At 43.6% G+C, this 18,196-nt stretch overlaps 2 protein-coding genes across 3 annotated transcripts in view; one reads left to right on the forward strand and one right to left on the reverse strand.

Annotated features, from left to right (window-relative positions):
- Upf2 (UPF2 regulator of nonsense mediated mRNA decay) overlaps positions 1 to 14,553 on the reverse strand; it is a 51,303-nt gene extending 36,750 nt beyond the window's left edge. Inside the window, exons 1-14 of one of the 2 annotated variants that reach the window (XM_075696309.1) lie at positions 14,206 to 14,553; positions 13,718 to 13,886; positions 13,516 to 13,625; positions 13,066 to 13,098; positions 12,428 to 12,512; positions 10,440 to 10,516; positions 10,297 to 10,377; positions 10,182 to 10,211; positions 8,242 to 8,361; positions 7,320 to 7,367; positions 5,934 to 6,146; positions 2,502 to 2,726; positions 807 to 846; positions 653 to 717 (exon numbers count right to left, since the gene is read on the reverse strand). In XM_075696309.1, the coding sequence (XP_075552424.1) occupies positions 653 to 717; positions 807 to 846; positions 2,502 to 2,726; positions 5,934 to 6,146; positions 7,320 to 7,367; positions 8,242 to 8,361; positions 10,182 to 10,211; positions 10,297 to 10,377; positions 10,440 to 10,516; positions 12,428 to 12,512; positions 13,066 to 13,098; positions 13,516 to 13,625; positions 13,718 to 13,886; positions 14,206 to 14,256 (1,347 nt within the window). In that variant the 5' untranslated portion in view covers positions 14,257 to 14,553. Of the gene's footprint in view, positions 1 to 652; positions 718 to 806; positions 847 to 2,501; positions 2,727 to 5,933; positions 6,147 to 7,319; positions 7,368 to 8,241; positions 8,362 to 10,181; positions 10,212 to 10,296; positions 10,378 to 10,439; positions 10,517 to 12,427; positions 12,513 to 13,065; positions 13,099 to 13,515; positions 13,626 to 13,717; positions 13,887 to 14,050 lie in introns of both variants that reach the window. The other variant, XM_075696310.1, reaches the window with a different exon arrangement.
- A 194-nt stretch (positions 14,554 to 14,747) lies between these two features.
- The window catches only part of Mcm10 (minichromosome maintenance 10 homolog), a 33,359-nt gene continuing 29,910 nt past the window's right edge, over positions 14,748 to 18,196 (forward strand). Inside the window, exons 1-3 of the mRNA XM_075696316.1 lie at positions 14,748 to 14,898; positions 14,979 to 15,542; positions 15,616 to 15,703. Of these exons, the coding sequence (XP_075552431.1) occupies positions 14,892 to 14,898; positions 14,979 to 15,542; positions 15,616 to 15,703 (659 nt within the window). The 5' untranslated portion in view covers positions 14,748 to 14,891. The remainder of the gene's footprint in view (positions 14,899 to 14,978; positions 15,543 to 15,615; positions 15,704 to 18,196) is intronic.

Here is an 18,196-nt window from a genome sequence, read left to right on the forward strand (position 1 = left end):
CGTAAACATTGACTTCATAACCAAATTAATAAGCATGGTATCACGCATGCACAGGCAACATGAACGCACCTCACTTGATGACTGCGGACTCATGTTATAAAGAGCATCAGTGGCGGTGAGCAAATTAACCCTTCATGCTACCTCTCGCTTAAACGCGGACTAGGCGTGAGAGAACACAGCACGCTCAAAGTGATTAGCTAGTTTGGATTTCCCAACGTTTGCAAAGGCCACAGATTACCTCCAAGATAGGGCAGGCACAGCTGCACTATGTGCAGCCACGGCCAGAGTAGAAGAGGAAAAGCGAACTAACCTATTCCCCTACCCTCCCTCCTAACCCACACACATCTGCTGCTCCACTCCCTTCCTTGCACACGTGACAAGACAGCACGCTTCCTCCCCTGTTCGCACGAGATCAAGCCCCGATCCGTCTCGGCTCACTCTTGCATGCTTTCCCTCACACCTACAGCATAAGGCATGCGGCTGCGATGCTATCGCACTTAGACTTCATATGAAACCTCATGGCAATGCTGACAGTGGAAATTCGCCTGGAGTGTCCATATAATCGTTATTGCAATAACAATGCCATACACTGAAAAGCAAGATTGGCTTGCTGTAGACACATATCAAGCTCCATAGCAGACGTGATCATTACCTCTCCGCCTTTGAATCGATTGTGGATGTCAAGTGTAGCGGCGTCAGTCTCCAGCGTAGCAATTTCTGGGCAAAACAAAGCAAAAATTTACCTTTTTCCCCCTTACGGCCCAGCAAAAGTCTGCATCAGCAACATGCAAAGATACCACGCTTACCTTCAAGTGGCAAGTCAGGAACATCCTCGTCTAAAACATCCTGAAAGAGGAAATAATGTTTCCATCATATTGAGCAAATGCATATAAAACATGTTCTCCACATAAAGGGCCCCTCACCAGGCCACAAACCAAATTTTGGTTATGCATAGGAAGTTGTTATGTGCCCTCTAAGGAGTGTTCCACCAGAAGAATTTTTCAGATTAGTTCGTTAATAGCAGGGATAGAAATATTCGAAGTGCCGCAAACACATGATTACAGGAGGTGACCATCACCATCAACACAGACCCTCTCTCCATTTGCCCTGTCTAGCCTCTGCAAGTGAAATTTCTTCCCTGCATATTCCAGTACCAGTGCAGGAGGATAGTGTGACAAATATGTCACGGGCTCCGCCTTCTTTTGCTTTGTTTCCTCTCTCTCTTGGGTATTCTGCTGAGTGGCGCACTTCTTGTGGCAGTCCCATGTGCAAGCTGTTGCGTTTGTCTTGTTTCGTGCAGTTGACAATTTTGCAAGCTCTGAGCGAGAACACCTGATTAGCAGTATAAGTCAGTGCCACAATCTTGAGTACTTAGGCAGACGCGAGAGGATGGAAGAACATGATCGTAGCACTGGAACACGGTAGAAAATGACAGTTTCATTCTCTGCGTGCAAGCATTAGAACAAGCAGACGAAACAGAAGTGTATCTCACTAGCCAAGTTGCGAAGTAAAACAAAAACAAGCAGACATTCAGTTTTTATGTTTTCTAATTTCTCTAAACTTTATTTATTAGTCTACTGAAGCAACAGATTAAACAAATAGCTGATGGTGCCTTGAATAATTCTCGAAGTCACGTGTCACTGTAAGTGATGTTACAGCACGGCCATGTACATAGCGCACTTGCACCATTGACGTCGACTCTCTGGCTGGGAGTGCGGCACCCGTGAGGAGTAGGGTAAACGGCATTTGGTTTGAAATTTCTGTTCTTTTTACAGTACGTAGCGATGTAATACTTAGCAGACACAATCATTAGCGTACATTGTATGCACTGCAATTGTCAGTTCAAAATGGCCAGACATGGTGAGGGGCCCTTTAAACTAAAAGAAGGGCACCAGAATCAGGATAAATACTGCACCAGCATACTGTAGAATGAGGATGTTAACTAGAGTTCCAACATAGATTAAAATAGAGCAATATTTTCACACGAAACGATAGTCAAGAGTATACACGAGAGCCACAGTGCTGAAAGATGCATACACTCCCTACCCCTTAATAATAGGGATCTTTTATGAGAAGGTGCCAAAGAAAAGCAGTACTTCTGGTGTAAGAAATGACATTTTAACTAAACATCAGCTTTACTGCAAGAAACTAAAATCCTAGCCCTGTCTCTTTCGAGCCCTCAGCAGAGAGCCTGAATTTCCAACTCTGTATTAAAGGCAACGAACTGAAGATCTGCATCAATAAAAAAGACAACATGCACGAAATTAGAGGCATGTTTAATAAGAACTACAGCAATGCCCCCAGAAGATGCATACTTACGCTTTATTCTGGTCAAAACAGGCCAACACTGTGCTTAAACATGGCTAAATTAAACAAAACAAGGAAAATCTCTGAGAAATCTGAATGCTAACAAAATATTTTGTTTAGTGGGAAAGCCACATTATCTGACTCCTTTATTTACACGTCTGCTAGAAATGTGCAGAACAAGAAAGGGTACATACTGCAAACTGCTGAGTTCCTGTGAGCAGTTTCTGGAAGGCCAGGTGAGCAGCTTCACATTTTTCCTTCTGCTCACCGCTGAGTTCGCCCTTTGTCTGCAGAACGCGGCGATTGTGTGCTTCGATGCCCCGGAGATTCTGGTGATCACGCAGCAGGTGCCGGCAAAGTGAACGGTAGTACTCACGCAAGATGCTCTGCAGACTCTTCTGCTTGTCCGGGGTCAAAAGCTGAAATGCAAGCAATCGATATTGGTCAGAAGTACCACATGAAGCCAACACACAATGAAGCCACGGAAAGCATAAGGAAAATGAATTGCGTTCTTTAAATAATAAGAAACGGTAAAATAATGTGTAACAAAATACAACCTGCCGCTGATGGGAGCCAAACCCACAACCTCCGAATGACATGTGCCACACTCAACCAACTGACATATGGCAGCGGTTCCTGCTCCATTCCCTTCGTAGGGCATTTGCATAAGTGTACTAAACCAAGCCCTGTGAGTGTTAGCTAGGACCACTCGTGGACAGAAATTTGCTCGCTGACGATATGATGAGCACGAAAATTGATCTTAAGAATAAATTTGGCAATTTAGTGTTTCTGTTCACAATGGCATCGTGACCAACTGTGATTTGCTGTTTCTCTAATTTTGAGCTGCCACATCCCCCTTTAGAGCCGCAGCCTGAAACAAGAAAGTGCAAAAGTTTCACTACTGTGTAGCATGCTCCTGTTTTCCCACAAAAACCCATATAGCTAGCTACTAATCACATTTTACTGTTTTATGCACTGAGTGATGATACAGCCTGGCAAATCCCTGCAGCCTTGGACCTATGAAATAATCTAACCTAGACTTATGTCACCAAGGTATAAGAACCGGCTGTTTTGGTAATACATATTGAATCGACTGCAGTACATGAACAGATGTACAAGTAACACGGAAAGACACAACTGCTTGTGTCTGTCGCAGTTACAGTCAACGACTGAATTTTCGGACGCCCAAATTTTCGGACATGCCTGATATTTCGGACGTCTTCGCGGCACCGCCACGAGCCCCATAGAATCAATGTATAAGGACATCTGAAGTTTCGGACGCTCGAACCGCCTGCTGTCCAATTTTCCGGACTTTTTGACGGACGGAAGGTCTTTTGGCTCCTCGCGCTAAGCTTCTAGCCACCCTACTCGCGCAGCGCCCTCGAGAAGGAAATCCACTTGCAGCCGAAGCATATCACCGCTTTGAACCACAACTAGCCGAATCTAGTCGTCACACACCGATTTGGTCTGGCCATGCTGGCTATGTTCATCGCCGCACTTCCGCCTCTGGCGGAGTTTCCAGAGCGGTGTCATTTTGTTTGTTTGTTTGTGCAGGCCACGTTTTGGCTAGCGTGGTGTGTGGTTGTCTGTTGTGTCAAGTGTGCTCTGCGACGCTAGGCCTAGGTGCTTCGATGCTCGTCACCAAACTCCACTGTTCGCAACTTGAGGATTTCGCTTGCCTTCGATGGCGCCCACTCCGTCTTCGTCATCCTCGCCGATGGCATCGAAGCGCGGAAAGCAGTACCGTCGGACGACGTGATCAACAACCTCCGCTCTGCTGGGGTTTCCATACCCACGGAAATAACTTTTGAACAGTTTGTTGATGCTGACAACGAGCTCGACTTCCGCGCAGAACTGACTGAAGAGGAAATAGTCCGTCGGGTTGTGGGGGATTCAGAAGACTCTGATGTTGAAAATGAGGAGCCAATGCCTGCGCCACCTACAGGCGCCGAGTTGACGCGAGCACTGTTGACTCTTTCATCGGTGTACAGTGCTGACATGACCCTTGCTCAGATCGAGGCGAATATGATCGCATGCAACTGGAACGCCGTCAAAACAACAATCAGCAAGTTCTTCAAGCCACTGCAGCAATAACACCGGCTGCCCGACGATGCACATGTACATAATAAACCGGCGGTCGGCTGCATACAGAGTTTTTGAACGCCTCCTTTTATAGCCACTTCAATGATGCTGTGGCAGGGTTTCGGAAGGCTGTTACTTGGCCCTTTACCTCTAGATCTGAGAAAAGAATAGAAAGGGTGCGTTTTTTTGCATGCATTCATTTTTTCAGACTGCCTGAATTTTCGGACGTTTTTACGTTCCCTAGAGGGTCCGAAAAATCGGTCGTTGACTGTATTTGTCTTTCATTTGTTCCTGCACTCTAGTGACTGTGTTAGACATATGGGTTGATTAAAAATTAGGCCTATAATATGTGCTACAATCTAACAATGATTTAATAATGATAAGAGCTGGAACTAATGGGCCCTCATTTTTGAGGGAACTGACCAAGAGAGAGGCCTTTTTTTCAGCAAGACCAATGTGAAGAGTTACCTAAAGAATTGCTCTCTTTTTAATTATGGAAGTACAAAATTGCACGCAGTACGTTGAACACATAATCCTAAAAAGATTCGTTAGCACACATTTCAAAGTAGCCAACACAGTTTAAAGTAGGCATTAAATGTGCCAGTTATACCTTACATATTACATCATACTAGTAGACTACTACACTGCACATCATGATGCACTGTTAGTGCATCACGATCTGTTTCGTAGTCATATGTTACAAGTAACACAGCAGCAATTCAGCAGGCCACAGAATAGTCAACGACCGATTTTCCGGAGGCGCAATTACTCGGACGGCTTCTGGCCACCATCACATACCCTATAGAGTCAATGTATAAGAATGTCTGAAATTTCGGTTGCAGGAACCCTTTGCCGTCAGACTTTTCGGATTTTTTTCTCTGACTCCAGGTCTGAAACAGCATTAATCAAAGCCACCACCGCAACATTTTTATTATCTCGTCGGCTCAAACCGGCGCTCTCACACACAGATCCGCTGGCAGCCATAGCCACCACTGCGGCAGCACTCGGCATATTTTCCTGCTTCAGCATTCGCTATTAAGCTTCTTGCCATTTGGTGCCGCATTCTTCATTGAAAGAATTCACAATTGTCAACAATGGCGCTGACTCCGCCTTTGCAACGCACGCCATTGGCTTCGAAGCTCAGATAGCATAACGCGAAGCATAACGCCCGTGTCCGAAAGTCAGCTTCACCTCACAACAGTAGTGTTACGGGGTGAAGTATAAAAAAAGTATTGCAGTGAAGAACCAAGAGTAGGAAGGGGAAATTGTCACTGGACACCCTTGATTATACACGTGTGCATCGGCCATCTCCTGTCACAGTACAAGCACCGATATGCCTAGTAAGTGTACAGGCAAGCATTCGGAGGTTTTTCGGACGTGTTCGCAGCGATTTGAGCCCTTATAGGCTATAAAAAACACGCACTCATTTTTTTTTTCAGATATTTTCGCAGCCCCTAGGGTTGTTGACTGTATAGCACTGAATTCTGCCCCCCTGTGCTATATAGGAAATAACAAACTTCACCAAGAAAGGGCTTGTTACTTACGTCGCTTATCGGGACATCACGAATGTACTTCTGGGCAAGGATGCGAATCCTGCGTGGAACCAATCCTGCAAAGTCCTCGCCACAATGCTTGCAGAAGCTGATAAGGATGTTTAGGTTGTTGTGCTCTTCACGGTCACTACTTGTTAGAAATGTAAGTAGGTTTCTTAGCACTGGTAGACCTTCCTTTTGAGTAAACACCCCACAGGCAAGCAGCTGCGAATGCAGAAACAAAACAAAAGAAAAGAGATCATTATCGGGATGATTCTTGCAAAGTCAAATGCATCATGTGTCATTTCCTCGCATTTGGTCAGTCATTTATATCTCGCACCGCGAAAGAGTGGAATAATGTGCCATTGCACATTGTCACGGAAACAAATGCGTTGAAATTTACAGACACTCTACGCAGTACCATGCATACCTAATATATCACGTTTAACTCTCTGATTTGTAAACTGATCTTTTTTTTAATGCACCGATAACCAAAGCCTCCATGACGTTGTCATAGTTTGTATAAATTAGAGTTGCTGTACTGACAACTATTTTTATTTTTTATTTTTTGGTTGTTTGTGTGTTTATACGTTGATGCACTGTAATTAATTTTGTCTCAGTTTTGTTTTCTATTGTATTTACATTTATGCACTGTTTGCCTCACCGATGTAACCTTTACCCTATGTAATACCCTTTCTAGAGGGCCTTTAGGGTTATTGTGAAATAAATAAATAAATAAATAAATAAATAAATGTAAACATGTACATGTTCTCAATAACAACCCGGGCAGCTCACAATGGAAGATAAAATTAATGTAGCAGGTAAGATACTGTAGCAGATAAGTTACTTTTCTAGGTGCACCAGATACAGGCATTCGTAGCATTAACAGTAACCAGTCCTACCATAAAGAAAGAAGAAAGGTACACTAGACTTGAGGTGCACGAGACTCATCTGTGCAAAACCTAAATCCCACTTATGCAATGGCCTCAAGTCATGTTGTAGGATAGTACTACAGCTGTGTTTCCGTAATGTGAAAAGAAATGTACAATATATATTCCATGGCTGCAATCACATGATGTCACTAACTGCAAGAGTCTTTCCGAAAAAAAATGCAAGGCACATTTGTGAGAAGTAATTTGTTAAGGAATAGCATGGATTTGAAGGAATAAAATAAGAGCAGATGAAACCTCCACATGACTTGGCTGCAGAAATAGGGCATCTTGGTGCAACCACAAAAATGTACTTATTTATAGAAATCAAGTTATGCAATTAATTTTAATTCACTACCTTTTACCACTTTATTAAGATGTCATATTTTATCTCATCAATCATTTACTGAATTACAGTTGATACATTCTGGTGCATGCACAACAATGAAGTTATCATAAGAAAACTAACCTCAGCAAAGAATCTCAAGTCCACCCTGATCTTACTCAGATTAGTAGCCTGAAATAGAGAACATATAGTAAATATATGCACAGTACAACTTTGAACAAATACAGAACAGCACGAAAGAACATAACGTTTCAAAAAATAACAGCCCTGACCCAACTAACCTAAAGGTAGCTTTGCTTGCACTCTGATGTACAAAAGCAACCATGTTGAACATGTCATTTGTAAGACCATGTTACACATGGTATTGTTCATTTTTAAGTGCCTGTAAGCAGGGACTTCACTAAACCGATTTCCACATTAGCAATCACTAGTCATTAAATTCTGCACATGTTGTTCACTCAATGCATAGCAGGTCAGCTGATAGGTCAAACAGGCATGAAGCATTCAAAGAAGATACAAAAGAAATCCCCAAGTGCAATAAGGATGATTGAGTATACTACCAAATACTTTACTCCGAAAAGTACAGAAGCACTAAGTACTGAAAAGTAAGGGGTACTTGTTACTTTTATGAAGCATTCAAGTTACAATCTCGACTACACTACCAAAATAACATCTTAGCACTCAAAAAATGCGTCTTCCAGAACATGTACACAACTAGCCATTGATTATCAAAGACAATGCTACCAATAATGAAAGGATGTTCAGCTAAAACATACAAAAGCCATTAGTACTGCAGACTTACATGGGATATTAGAGCTAATTTATCCTCAGACACACATACTTCACCGAAAAAATAAAGGCAGAAGGAAAGACAACAACAAAGTCACAGAAACAAGTTACCACCAGAAAGTATTTAGAATAAAAAGGTACTAGTAATGGACTGTCTCATGAAAGTATTTGTAAAGTATCAAGTTAATGATAAGTGTGCCGAGATAGAGCTACTTGAGTAGCGCACAAGCTTGATGAAGACAAGTCTAGAGCCAACCTTGTCGTCCTTCTTTAGAGGGAGTGTCTTGAGCCAGTTCTCAAGCAACTGTGTCGAGAACTCTGCATATCGCTGGTGCAAAGACGAACACACGATCACAGCTGTCTGGATGTCTGACATCTAAAAAGAAAAAAGAAAAGAAAGCAGAGGGGGTTGATAAGACAATGAAGTAAGAATTTTCCTAACTGCACGGGAGTGGTACGTCATGCTACATTAGATTTCTTTTGGAGAAAATTATGAAAATACTGGTCATAAGCAATTGCAAAAGAAAAGAAGAAAACAAGAAAATATAAAGCTGTGATTATCAGTAACAACAAATCCATTCGTACCAGCAAGAGATAACATTCCTATTTTATTTGCAATTATATATCAAAAATTAAATTCGGGGCTTTTACATGCTAAAACCATGTTCTGATTATGAGGCACGCTGTAGTGGGTGACTCTGAATTAATATGGCCAGCAGTGGTTCTTTAATCTGCACCTGAACCTAAACACAAGCACTTTTGCATTTTGCCTTGCAGTTTAAGACCACGATTAAGAGTATTTTGCTTATTGCTAATCAACTATTCAAATCAGTGTAGCGAACATATGAGAGAAGCCGGGCGAGTGCAGCACCCATATAAGAGAAGCTTCTTCTCCACAGTTGACTTGACGCCGACTACACCAAATGTCGCATAGAAAGGAGCATTAGGTATATGCAGCTCTTCTAGATAAGTCTGTAGCTCACTAAAGTTCAAGTTTCACACAGGGCAGTGTATACAGGTTGGTAACCAGGTTTGTATGCATTACTTGGTCATTTCTTCCAGGATAAGTAAGAAGTCTGTGCTGTCTGCAGTGATGCCACAGTAAAAAAATAGAAGCAGAGAGAACAGAGCAGTGGTGCCATCGCTCGTAGTAACAGTGAAATTGGACAAGTACTATGACAGACAGTGACAACAATTTGTCGTCAGAAATTCTAGGTTTTCTTTTATTTGGCATCACCACAGATTAGGCACACTTCTGATTTACTCTGAACAAAGCAAGGATTCTTGCAAATAAACATGCAATTAAACTGCGATCACCACGAAATGTCATGTTAGTATGAAAGTGAAGTGTAAATAAGCCAGCGGCTTAGCCAGAGAAGTCATGTATACCTGGTACTACTATTTAGATGAGATTTGGTACATAATTTATGCATCATGCTAGATTTTCCAGAATGCCCAACCCTGCCAAGAAGTCCACTCAGCATACAATATATAAAACACAGTAAGGACCCCAGATGCAAAGGTAGAGAGAGTATTTCCATCTATAGCATGCTCTAAATCAGGGTTCTCAAGCATTGTACAAGCCTTAGGATACTTGGGTGCAGCCTGCATACATCCTTCTTGCCTCTGTAAATGGCTTAACACATTGACTGAAACAGCAGTGTGGCTCACCTTCCACATATGCTGCTCGGTACTTAAGCTGAGTCTAGGATCAAAGTGCTGCATTACCACCGCCACCGGGCTGGCGTCTTCATTTTATGTCTGCTGTAGGATAGAGGCCTCTCCCGGTGATCTTTAACCACCCCTGTCTTGCATAAGCTAACTCCAACCTATGCCTGAAAATTTCCTATATATTACTGCATCACCTAGCCCTTGGCCCTCCTTGACCCTGCCTCCTTTCCTTTGCAACTCATTCTGTTACTAAACCTCCAGTTATCTGCTCTACGCATTAAGCCGCCAACCCAGTTCCCCTCCCCCCCCCCCCCCCATTTCCTTGCTCTTAATCTCAACAAGAGTATCAGCTACCTCCATTTGTTCTCTAGTCCAGTCTAGTCTTGAGTCTTCCTGTCTCTTAGGGTTACACCTATCAATATATGGGGGGGACTTGATGTGCTAAATCATTTCTATTTCACTCACACTTTTGCTTCCAGTAAAACAAAAAAAAAAAAAAGGAAGGCCTCTTGGCTTCAGACTCACCTTGAGTTTGGCTTCCACTATGGCAGCCGCCTGAAAACAAGATACCAGGACAGATCATCTCATCTCACTGCCATGTCAGTTGCTCAACTACAGAATGTTTGTCAATATACCATACCACTTCACTGATGTACTTGGTCAGATTGAGGCCAGCCATGTCCTTCAGGAGGGAGTCCCGCTGAGCTTCCGAGATAGTTTTCTACATGAAGAAATATCTCTCATGAGTGTCAGCTGCATGCAACGTAATATGATAGTGCTCACCAGTTTTTTTACAAAAGCTGTATTTTTCCGCAGATTCGAGTCTAGCCTGCTGAAGAATGCCTCTTCTGGACGATTGCCTGTAAATTCAAAAGAAGCACTCTAAGGAAACATTATGAATAAGTTAATGAAAATTGGTATGTAACCTTACAGCCACCCTGCCTAACTTAAAGGGGTCCTAAACCACCCTTGGGGCTTATGAAAGAAACACAGCCCGCGAATAGCATACGCAGCTGTGAGCATCTCAGCCAACTTTTGCAGTCGTGCGCAGTGCGCGAAGCTTGCAAGCAGAGTGCGAAGTCACCTTTTTCTCTTACGCTCTCTTTTCAACAGAAACCTGCTCCTCGCTCTTTCTGCGCGCTTTGTTTCGTAACATAGCAGAGCACCATATGCGACGGCTATTGGCCAATAACTGACATCAATCAAGAAGGTTCTTTTGATCAGTATGCTGCTTCTTTCTGTTACTGTGTATATTTATTGAAGCAGTTTAATAAACAGGCTGAAGTAAGCGAAAATTTGCTTTCGAATTTCGATAATAATTACGTACTTCTGGAAGAAGCAGGCTATCATCTGCTCACACTAGGCCACAGCCACCTGCGTAGGAATTAAATTTTGACCACCCTGCTTAGCGGTGTCGTAGTCATCGGGTCTCAATTATTTCAACTAGTTCTGAACACTCAACTAGCTAGGAACCAGGTGAAACTTAAGGTCAGACCACACGCACACTTGCCAGTGTGTGCTCACACCTGGCCGCTTCTGGTTAGACGCCTTGGCAGACTTTGCTTCAATATGCGCATTCGCTTCAATATGCGCAAGTTGGATGCAGGTACTATCTGTCGGTTGAACTGGTGCAGGCCCAAGGCCAGTCCACACCACATAGCACGGCCAGATTACAGCATATAGCCCAAGTGCACACCCAAGCCCTGCCGTGCAAAAAGCAAACACCGCACATGCGTACTACAATTGCATGTTGCTGCTGTCTGCAACGTAGCATAAATTTTGCAGCTGCTGCAGGGTGCTGCGACAAGTCCGCCGGCTGAGCGCACTGCGGCTTGCTGATAACAACCGCGTTTGGCATGCCAAAACAGGAAATAGTGGGTCTATGTGAACATCCAAAATCAAATTTGAACTGCACACCACGGTGAAGTTCAGTAGGCGGAGCATTGTGGCATGCCGCACTCAGCCATAGCCTTCGCAGCACAAGGCAATGAAGAATTGGAGCACAACGAACGGGATCATGCACAACCTTTGATTGCCAATAACGCCGCTTCTGCTGAATGCATTGAAATACTTTTTGTGGCAAAGTATTTCTGAAAAGATATATTTTAACTTCAAATGCATTTCTCAACTCCAGCAAAAAGTTGTCCAGGGCCCCTTTAATATGTAGCATGTAGAACACATCTACAAATGGCAGCAGTGGTGAGGAGCAATAATTTGATTATAACAGCCTATAACGATTTCTTTTTATGTTGGAAAGAATTTGAGCGTGTTATATTTTGAGCATCTGTACAACAATATATTTTTACAATAATTTTCAATTGGCTCCTTATTAAAAAAATTTCCCATGCTTAGTGGAAAACCGTAAGGAAGGCAAAAGGATAAAAAGCAACAGGACAGAAAGATTGCTGGCCTTCGACGATTTTTACTTTGGAAAAACATTACAACACATGTGAAAACAGTCAGAGGTACAGTCAATACACAAGCCAATCCAAACTCCTACTGTATGCATAACACAAGGCCACTGACACAGCACGACTGACACACAGCTATCACCATCTTTTATTAATGCAAATAGGCCTCATTTATCAATCTGCATTCTTTACTTTTATATTTCACTTATACTTTATGTCACAATTTCAACTAACCCAACTTTCTGTATTAACAATTGTATCTGCTTCAAATTTTCACGCCTACCTACATCTTTGTCATACTGAGCACGATGACAAAAAATGCTTCCATAAAAAAATAAGATATGGCAGTAATACTCTTACCAGCAGCTGTTAAATTCTTGCTGCGAAGTTCTGATTTGAAGTTCAGTCTCTCTTGAACTTCTGTCGTGTATGCATCAAGAAGAGCCTTGGACAAAATAAGCACAAGTATCAGAAACTGCACAAGTAAACCCTTCACAGCTGTATGCCAATCTAACGTCTGCTACATCTAAGGCAGCGAAATTGCACTAACGAGTTCTCATGCTCTTTGAAAGTACTAGGGGTCTGCGTGTAAGCTCACAGCCTCACTCAAATGCAGCAGCAACTACTGCTGCATTCAAGAGCAGTTGTGGCTTGGTGTTCTTAGTGAAGGCTGCCACATAGACTGCATTGCAGCAATGCACCATCAGTTTTCACCGCTACAGTCATACACACTCCTAGCTGATGTACAACGTGGAGCCAGTATAATGTGATTAGAGAAACAAAAATAACGAATTAGTGCTTCAAAAAACTGTGCGCATGGGGTGTTGATGGGTGTGGCATGATCATTACAATTTAAGGCAAATATGGAGCACTGATACACGTTGCATTGCATTTACAATTGATATGGACCACGCCACCCTTCATTGGTTCACGGAAACCGTTGCAGAACGCCACTTAAGAGCTTCACTCAAAAATAATGTTAGATGCCTTCCACCTACCTTTTCACTTTCTTCCACAGCAGCAGCATTGTCCTGGGATTAAGAAAAAGAAAGAAAATGTTTAGGAAATAAAAAGGGCAACATATTTTCCTGCAGTGTGAATGTGCCTCTAAATGTCAGCAGGTAACCTTTACCATTTGCCAGTGTTACTGTTGATAATTAAAAGGTAGAAAATCTCTCATAGTGCACACCTGTCGGCTGGCTGCATAGCATGTGTGGACATAATAATATAGCTAAGGGGGGGTCAGGGTATTGTATTTGAACGAGAAGAGTAGCTGTGTTACCGCCACACTATGTAAAATAAATAAACATGTAAACACGTGGTTGCACACATGGTTGGTTTATATGAGATACAAACACAACTTCAATCAAAAGAGCTGATACTGCAATAAATGTGCAGAATTCAATATTCAGTCTAAGATGAGTTCCTGCAATAAGCATGACCCTTACTTCAACTGAGCTGAGAGCCACTTCTTCTGATGGTTCTTCTGGGGGCAGGCTGTCAGCCCGTTTCGAAACCGTGTCACCAGAGTTGTCATTCGCAGAGACGGCGTCATTTTCTGGGAACAGAGACGAAACGGAATTCAGGCCGTGTTTTTAAGAAGCCTGCGGCAGCAATGCGCCGGCAGGACAGCGAGGCTGGCTACGGTACCTTGTTTAGCATCGCCACCGGCACCGGGCAGAACGTTATCGCTACACGGAACCCCACACTTCTGGTCATTTTTTTCAGCTTGCAAAGCCCTGGCTTGCAGTCGCCGACCTCTCTCCTCCCGTTCTCTGCGCCAGCTCTTGCCTTTGACTTCCGTTTTCTTCTCTGAGTCCTGTAAACCAGTGCAAGAAGAAATAAGGTTAGGCGTGCTCGGTCCCAAACGGCGAGTCTCTTTATCGTCTTCGCTGCGGCCAACGTGGATGGCACCCAACAAATGTATTGTCTTCTTCGAGGAAGCATGAAAGCATTATTGCACTGCAGATACTTTAAACTCACCATCTGTGGGCGTTGGTTTATCCGTTAGAGGCACCGAATGTGCACAACAATCAGTAACGCGCGCAGCCACGAGGTCTCACCGATCGCACTGTTTACACCACACACTGCGCTCAGCCACACGACGCTAACACGATCCTGCAAGATGTGGTGCTCACGCGATTGATGCAGCTGCTGTGCGCTGCTCTCGGTTTGCTGCTGTAGACCATGCCGAAGGTGAAAATGCCGCGACGGGATGCTGTTACCACTTGCCGAATAAACTCCTACGTGGAGAGTGCGGAGAGTCCACGGGCACGCACAAAATTAAAAGATGCGCGCGTCTTAACCCTGCGATACAGTGCAATAAGCCGTCACGACGCGTCGACAGTGAGATCACATTCCGACCTGTTTTACAAAAGTTTTCGCGAACGCCTCAAGTCGCATTTGGCCACAGCTTAGGTGGGAAAACTTTATCGCATTCTGAGACGATCATGCTCACACATCAACACACAACCATGTTTTCGAAACCAAGCCACCTGGCGTGCGTTCTGAAAATCTAATAATCAAATAATGTTTCGTAACAGTGTTCAATAATAATTAATTATAAGCTATACATACGTCATACTACAGTAAACAACGTTGTATAATAATTGTTAGCTTAAGCTATGCGCTTTAGTGCTTTCACCTACAGCTAACTTCCAGTTTCTCGCAAAGGACGGTCGTGGCGTTCCGTGAAAAGCGCGCGGAAAGACGGAGAGCCTCGGAGGCGTGTTTGATGTTGCTTTTAGAGCGCGGCAAAGTAAATGGTAAATTGTAGGCATTAGTCTTGTCTCTTGACGTTAGGTGCTAATCAGCTATCTACACAATGGATGGTGAGTGAATGCAGCAGCACTTGTGAGTGTGCCAGCGTTCTCATGTCTCATTGCTTAAAAATCATGTCTCCAATCCACAGATGCCGAGTTGGACATCGACGCCCTTGATGAACTACTTGGGCAAGAGCTTATGGAAGCGGGAGAAGGTCAGGGTCCTTCAAAGACGATAAGCGACCATAATACTTGCGATCGAAAAAGTGAAAATGAAACGGTCTCCACTGCGGCTATTGAAAAGCAGCTGCGTGAAATGCAAGAAAAGATGGATATTCTTCGGCGACAGCTCAAAAACCAAAGATCATCTGGCCAAGAAGCGTCCCAAGTTTCCGTCGTGCAAGCGAAAGGTGATTCCACGAGCGAAAACGCAGATAGTGAAAGCAGCTCCAGTAATTCACTCTCCACGCGAAAGCCCTTGAAGCTTGTGGACGAAGATATATTCAGTGCGGCTTCTAAAGACGATGGTAAGAAGGAGCCGGAAAAAACTTCAATAGAGAAAAGTGTCGTGCATTCCGGTGACACCGATTCGTCAGACGACGAGAAACGATATCCGACCGAGGCAGGTTTGAGCAAACTGGGCAAGAGCATAAAGAGAAACCTCGAAGAACGAAAATCGTCCGGATTTTCATCGCGGCCGCCTGTTGATACGTGTAAGTCAGCGGTGCCTCTTTTCCCTTTGCTGTATTATACATCTCTGGTTGTTTTTTTTTAATATATTTTTAGGGAAAGACAATAAGCGCAAAGGCACCCTTCTACTTGATGGGCTTGATGAAAGCGGTGTGAGGGACCCTTACTCTGGCATACGTATTATGTAAGTATACACCAACCGTCCCACGCTGGCTTGACGTTTGACAGATGCTACGGTGAATCCTATCAATATAACTGAACATTGCCGAAATCAAACTGTCAGGTCTGTGCTACAGTGAATGGTTTAATTATTACAAATTTACTGCTCCAAAACTGATTCAAAAAATTTTTTCTGCTGCATTATTTTTAAACTGAACATACCATCTCATACATTGCAGAAAACCATTAGATTGTTAGGAACTAATTTATTCACTTTCAGAGCATATGAAGAAAAAAAAAAGCTGAGCTCAATGTGTAGTGCCCTTGGAAGGCAAGCGTGAATGCATGTAAAAGGTAGAGGCCACATGCAGCCTGAGGATGGAATGCAAAGACGTTGTATATGCTAAAGTTAGGCTACCTGTTAAAGTACCCTGGTGGTTGAATTTACCCTGGTATGCTTGCACTGCAGCATTTCCCTGTGCTAGCTATTGTTAAAGAGACCCTGAAATGATTTTGACAATTTTGTACAAATGTACTGAGTCATTAGAGTAGGTCCTTCTGATCATTAATTGACGCATCTAAGTGCTCCGCATAAGGCGTGTAATTTGTTATAAGGTTTTAAAAATGTACATCGCTGCCGATCGCAGCACACTGCTCGGCGGAATTTTCAGCCGCCCCTACCCATATGACATAAATCACCCAATTGACGTCAGTAGGGCGAGCTATCCGATTGGCTGCCCAGGTCGCGTCATCGATAATTTTTCCACCTTTATGGTGAAGAAATGACGTTTGTAATAGTTGGAATGTTAGTTAATTTGTTTCTATAAAAAGAAAGCAACAGAAAGAGAATGTACAAGAACAGTTTCTCACTACACATGAGTACTTACGGCACACAGCAAGCATCGTCTGTTTGTGTTACAACGTGCTCCGTCTTGACGAGAGCTCCGCAATCAGTGTCAGTCTGTCTTTTCGTGAGCACCATGAATCGCCTTTGTTGCGTTGTGGGCTGCAAGCGTAGTGACTGGCAATATGTAAAGCTGCGACATCGTGTCCCTCTGCAAAGCAGCAGACGAGCAGAGGGGCTGCAGCGCATCTGACTGTCGCTATCCAATCCGCGCCAGAATTTGCGCATTTGCGGCCGTCCCTTTACACTGGAGGATTACTACCACAATAGCGTTTCGCGAGTCTGGTATTCGGGTAAACGCAAGTGAGGGGACAGGGCCTGGCCGCTTGACCTTGCCATTTCACGGGATGAGCAGAAGCGCAAACGTAAATGATCTGCACGGTGCAGCCACCTGGTGGCACAGAGCTCAACCAAACACAGTAGCAGTAACGAAGTGCATACTTCTTTGCTGCTGGTGCAAATTTTTCGCAGGAGCATAATCGTTAACATGCTGTTTTTGTAAATGTTCAAAATGTTTTACGCTTCCAAAAGGACTTTTTCTTGGGTAAGTTGGTGCTTGGATTTTCTAGGTATACTCTGTGGCGCAAAATACATTTCTTGAAAAGGGACAGAAGAAAGGAAGACAGTGAAGCGCCAAACTACCAACTGTTTAATGACAGCCTGAACAAACGTATAAAAGAAAATACAACTTCCGCTCATGCGCAGGGAGCCAAGGTGTGACAGAACAACATGGTCACGATAACATACTTTGGATGAAGCACATTTCTGCGGAATATAATACGATAGATGTATCGCTGACACAATCAGACCCTTTCTTTTTAATATAAACGCTTCCAACAACTCCCTTGCAGTTTGGTCCCTACTTTTGCCAAGAATCAATACTTGTTCAAAGCATGGTGCACAACGACAGGCTTTACAGTGCGCAGGAAGATGCGCCTTGTCACACTTGCTGATGCTATTAGCGTGCCCCATGAGTCTGTCATTAATACAACGTCCCATAATACAACATCCCGCAAATTTTTGCCAAATTTTTCTAAAAGCAGGCTACCCTCAGCCTGTCTTAAAACCGTGGTCGAGTCCCTCCTACAGAAGCTGAAAACTACCGCTGCGAGTGGGAAAATGCACTCGAAGGAAAGGGAGCGAGTAAAACCAGAAGTAGTACCTAATGTGCACCATGTGAGCCATAACCTTAAGAAGGTAGCTACCAGATATGGCATTCCGGTTGTCTTTTCGGCTCCCAACAAGTTAGCTCAATTGTGCCCCCGCATCACACGCGAGGGGCCGCGGGGCTGCCAGAAGCAGCACGCCAAACATTTCAGGGACTGTGTTGAAGGGGTGGTCTATGAGATACCCCTAGATTGCGGCAAGTCATACGTCGGACAAACGGGACATTGTATTAATGACAGACTGAGGGAGCACGCTAATAGCATCGGCAAGTGTGACAAGGCGCATCTTACTGTGCACTGTAAAGCCTGTCGTTGTATGCCATGCTTTGAACAAGTATTGATTCTTGACAAAAGTAGGGACCAAACTGCAAGGGAGTTGTTGGAAGCGTTTTATATTAAAAAGAAAGGGTCTGTTTGTGTCAGCGATACATCTATCGTATTATATTCT

The sequence above is a fragment of the Dermacentor variabilis genome, chromosome 6, assembly GCF_050947875.1.
Source record: "Dermacentor variabilis isolate Ectoservices chromosome 6, ASM5094787v1, whole genome shotgun sequence".
Taxonomy (NCBI): domain Eukaryota; kingdom Metazoa; phylum Arthropoda; class Arachnida; order Ixodida; family Ixodidae; genus Dermacentor; species Dermacentor variabilis.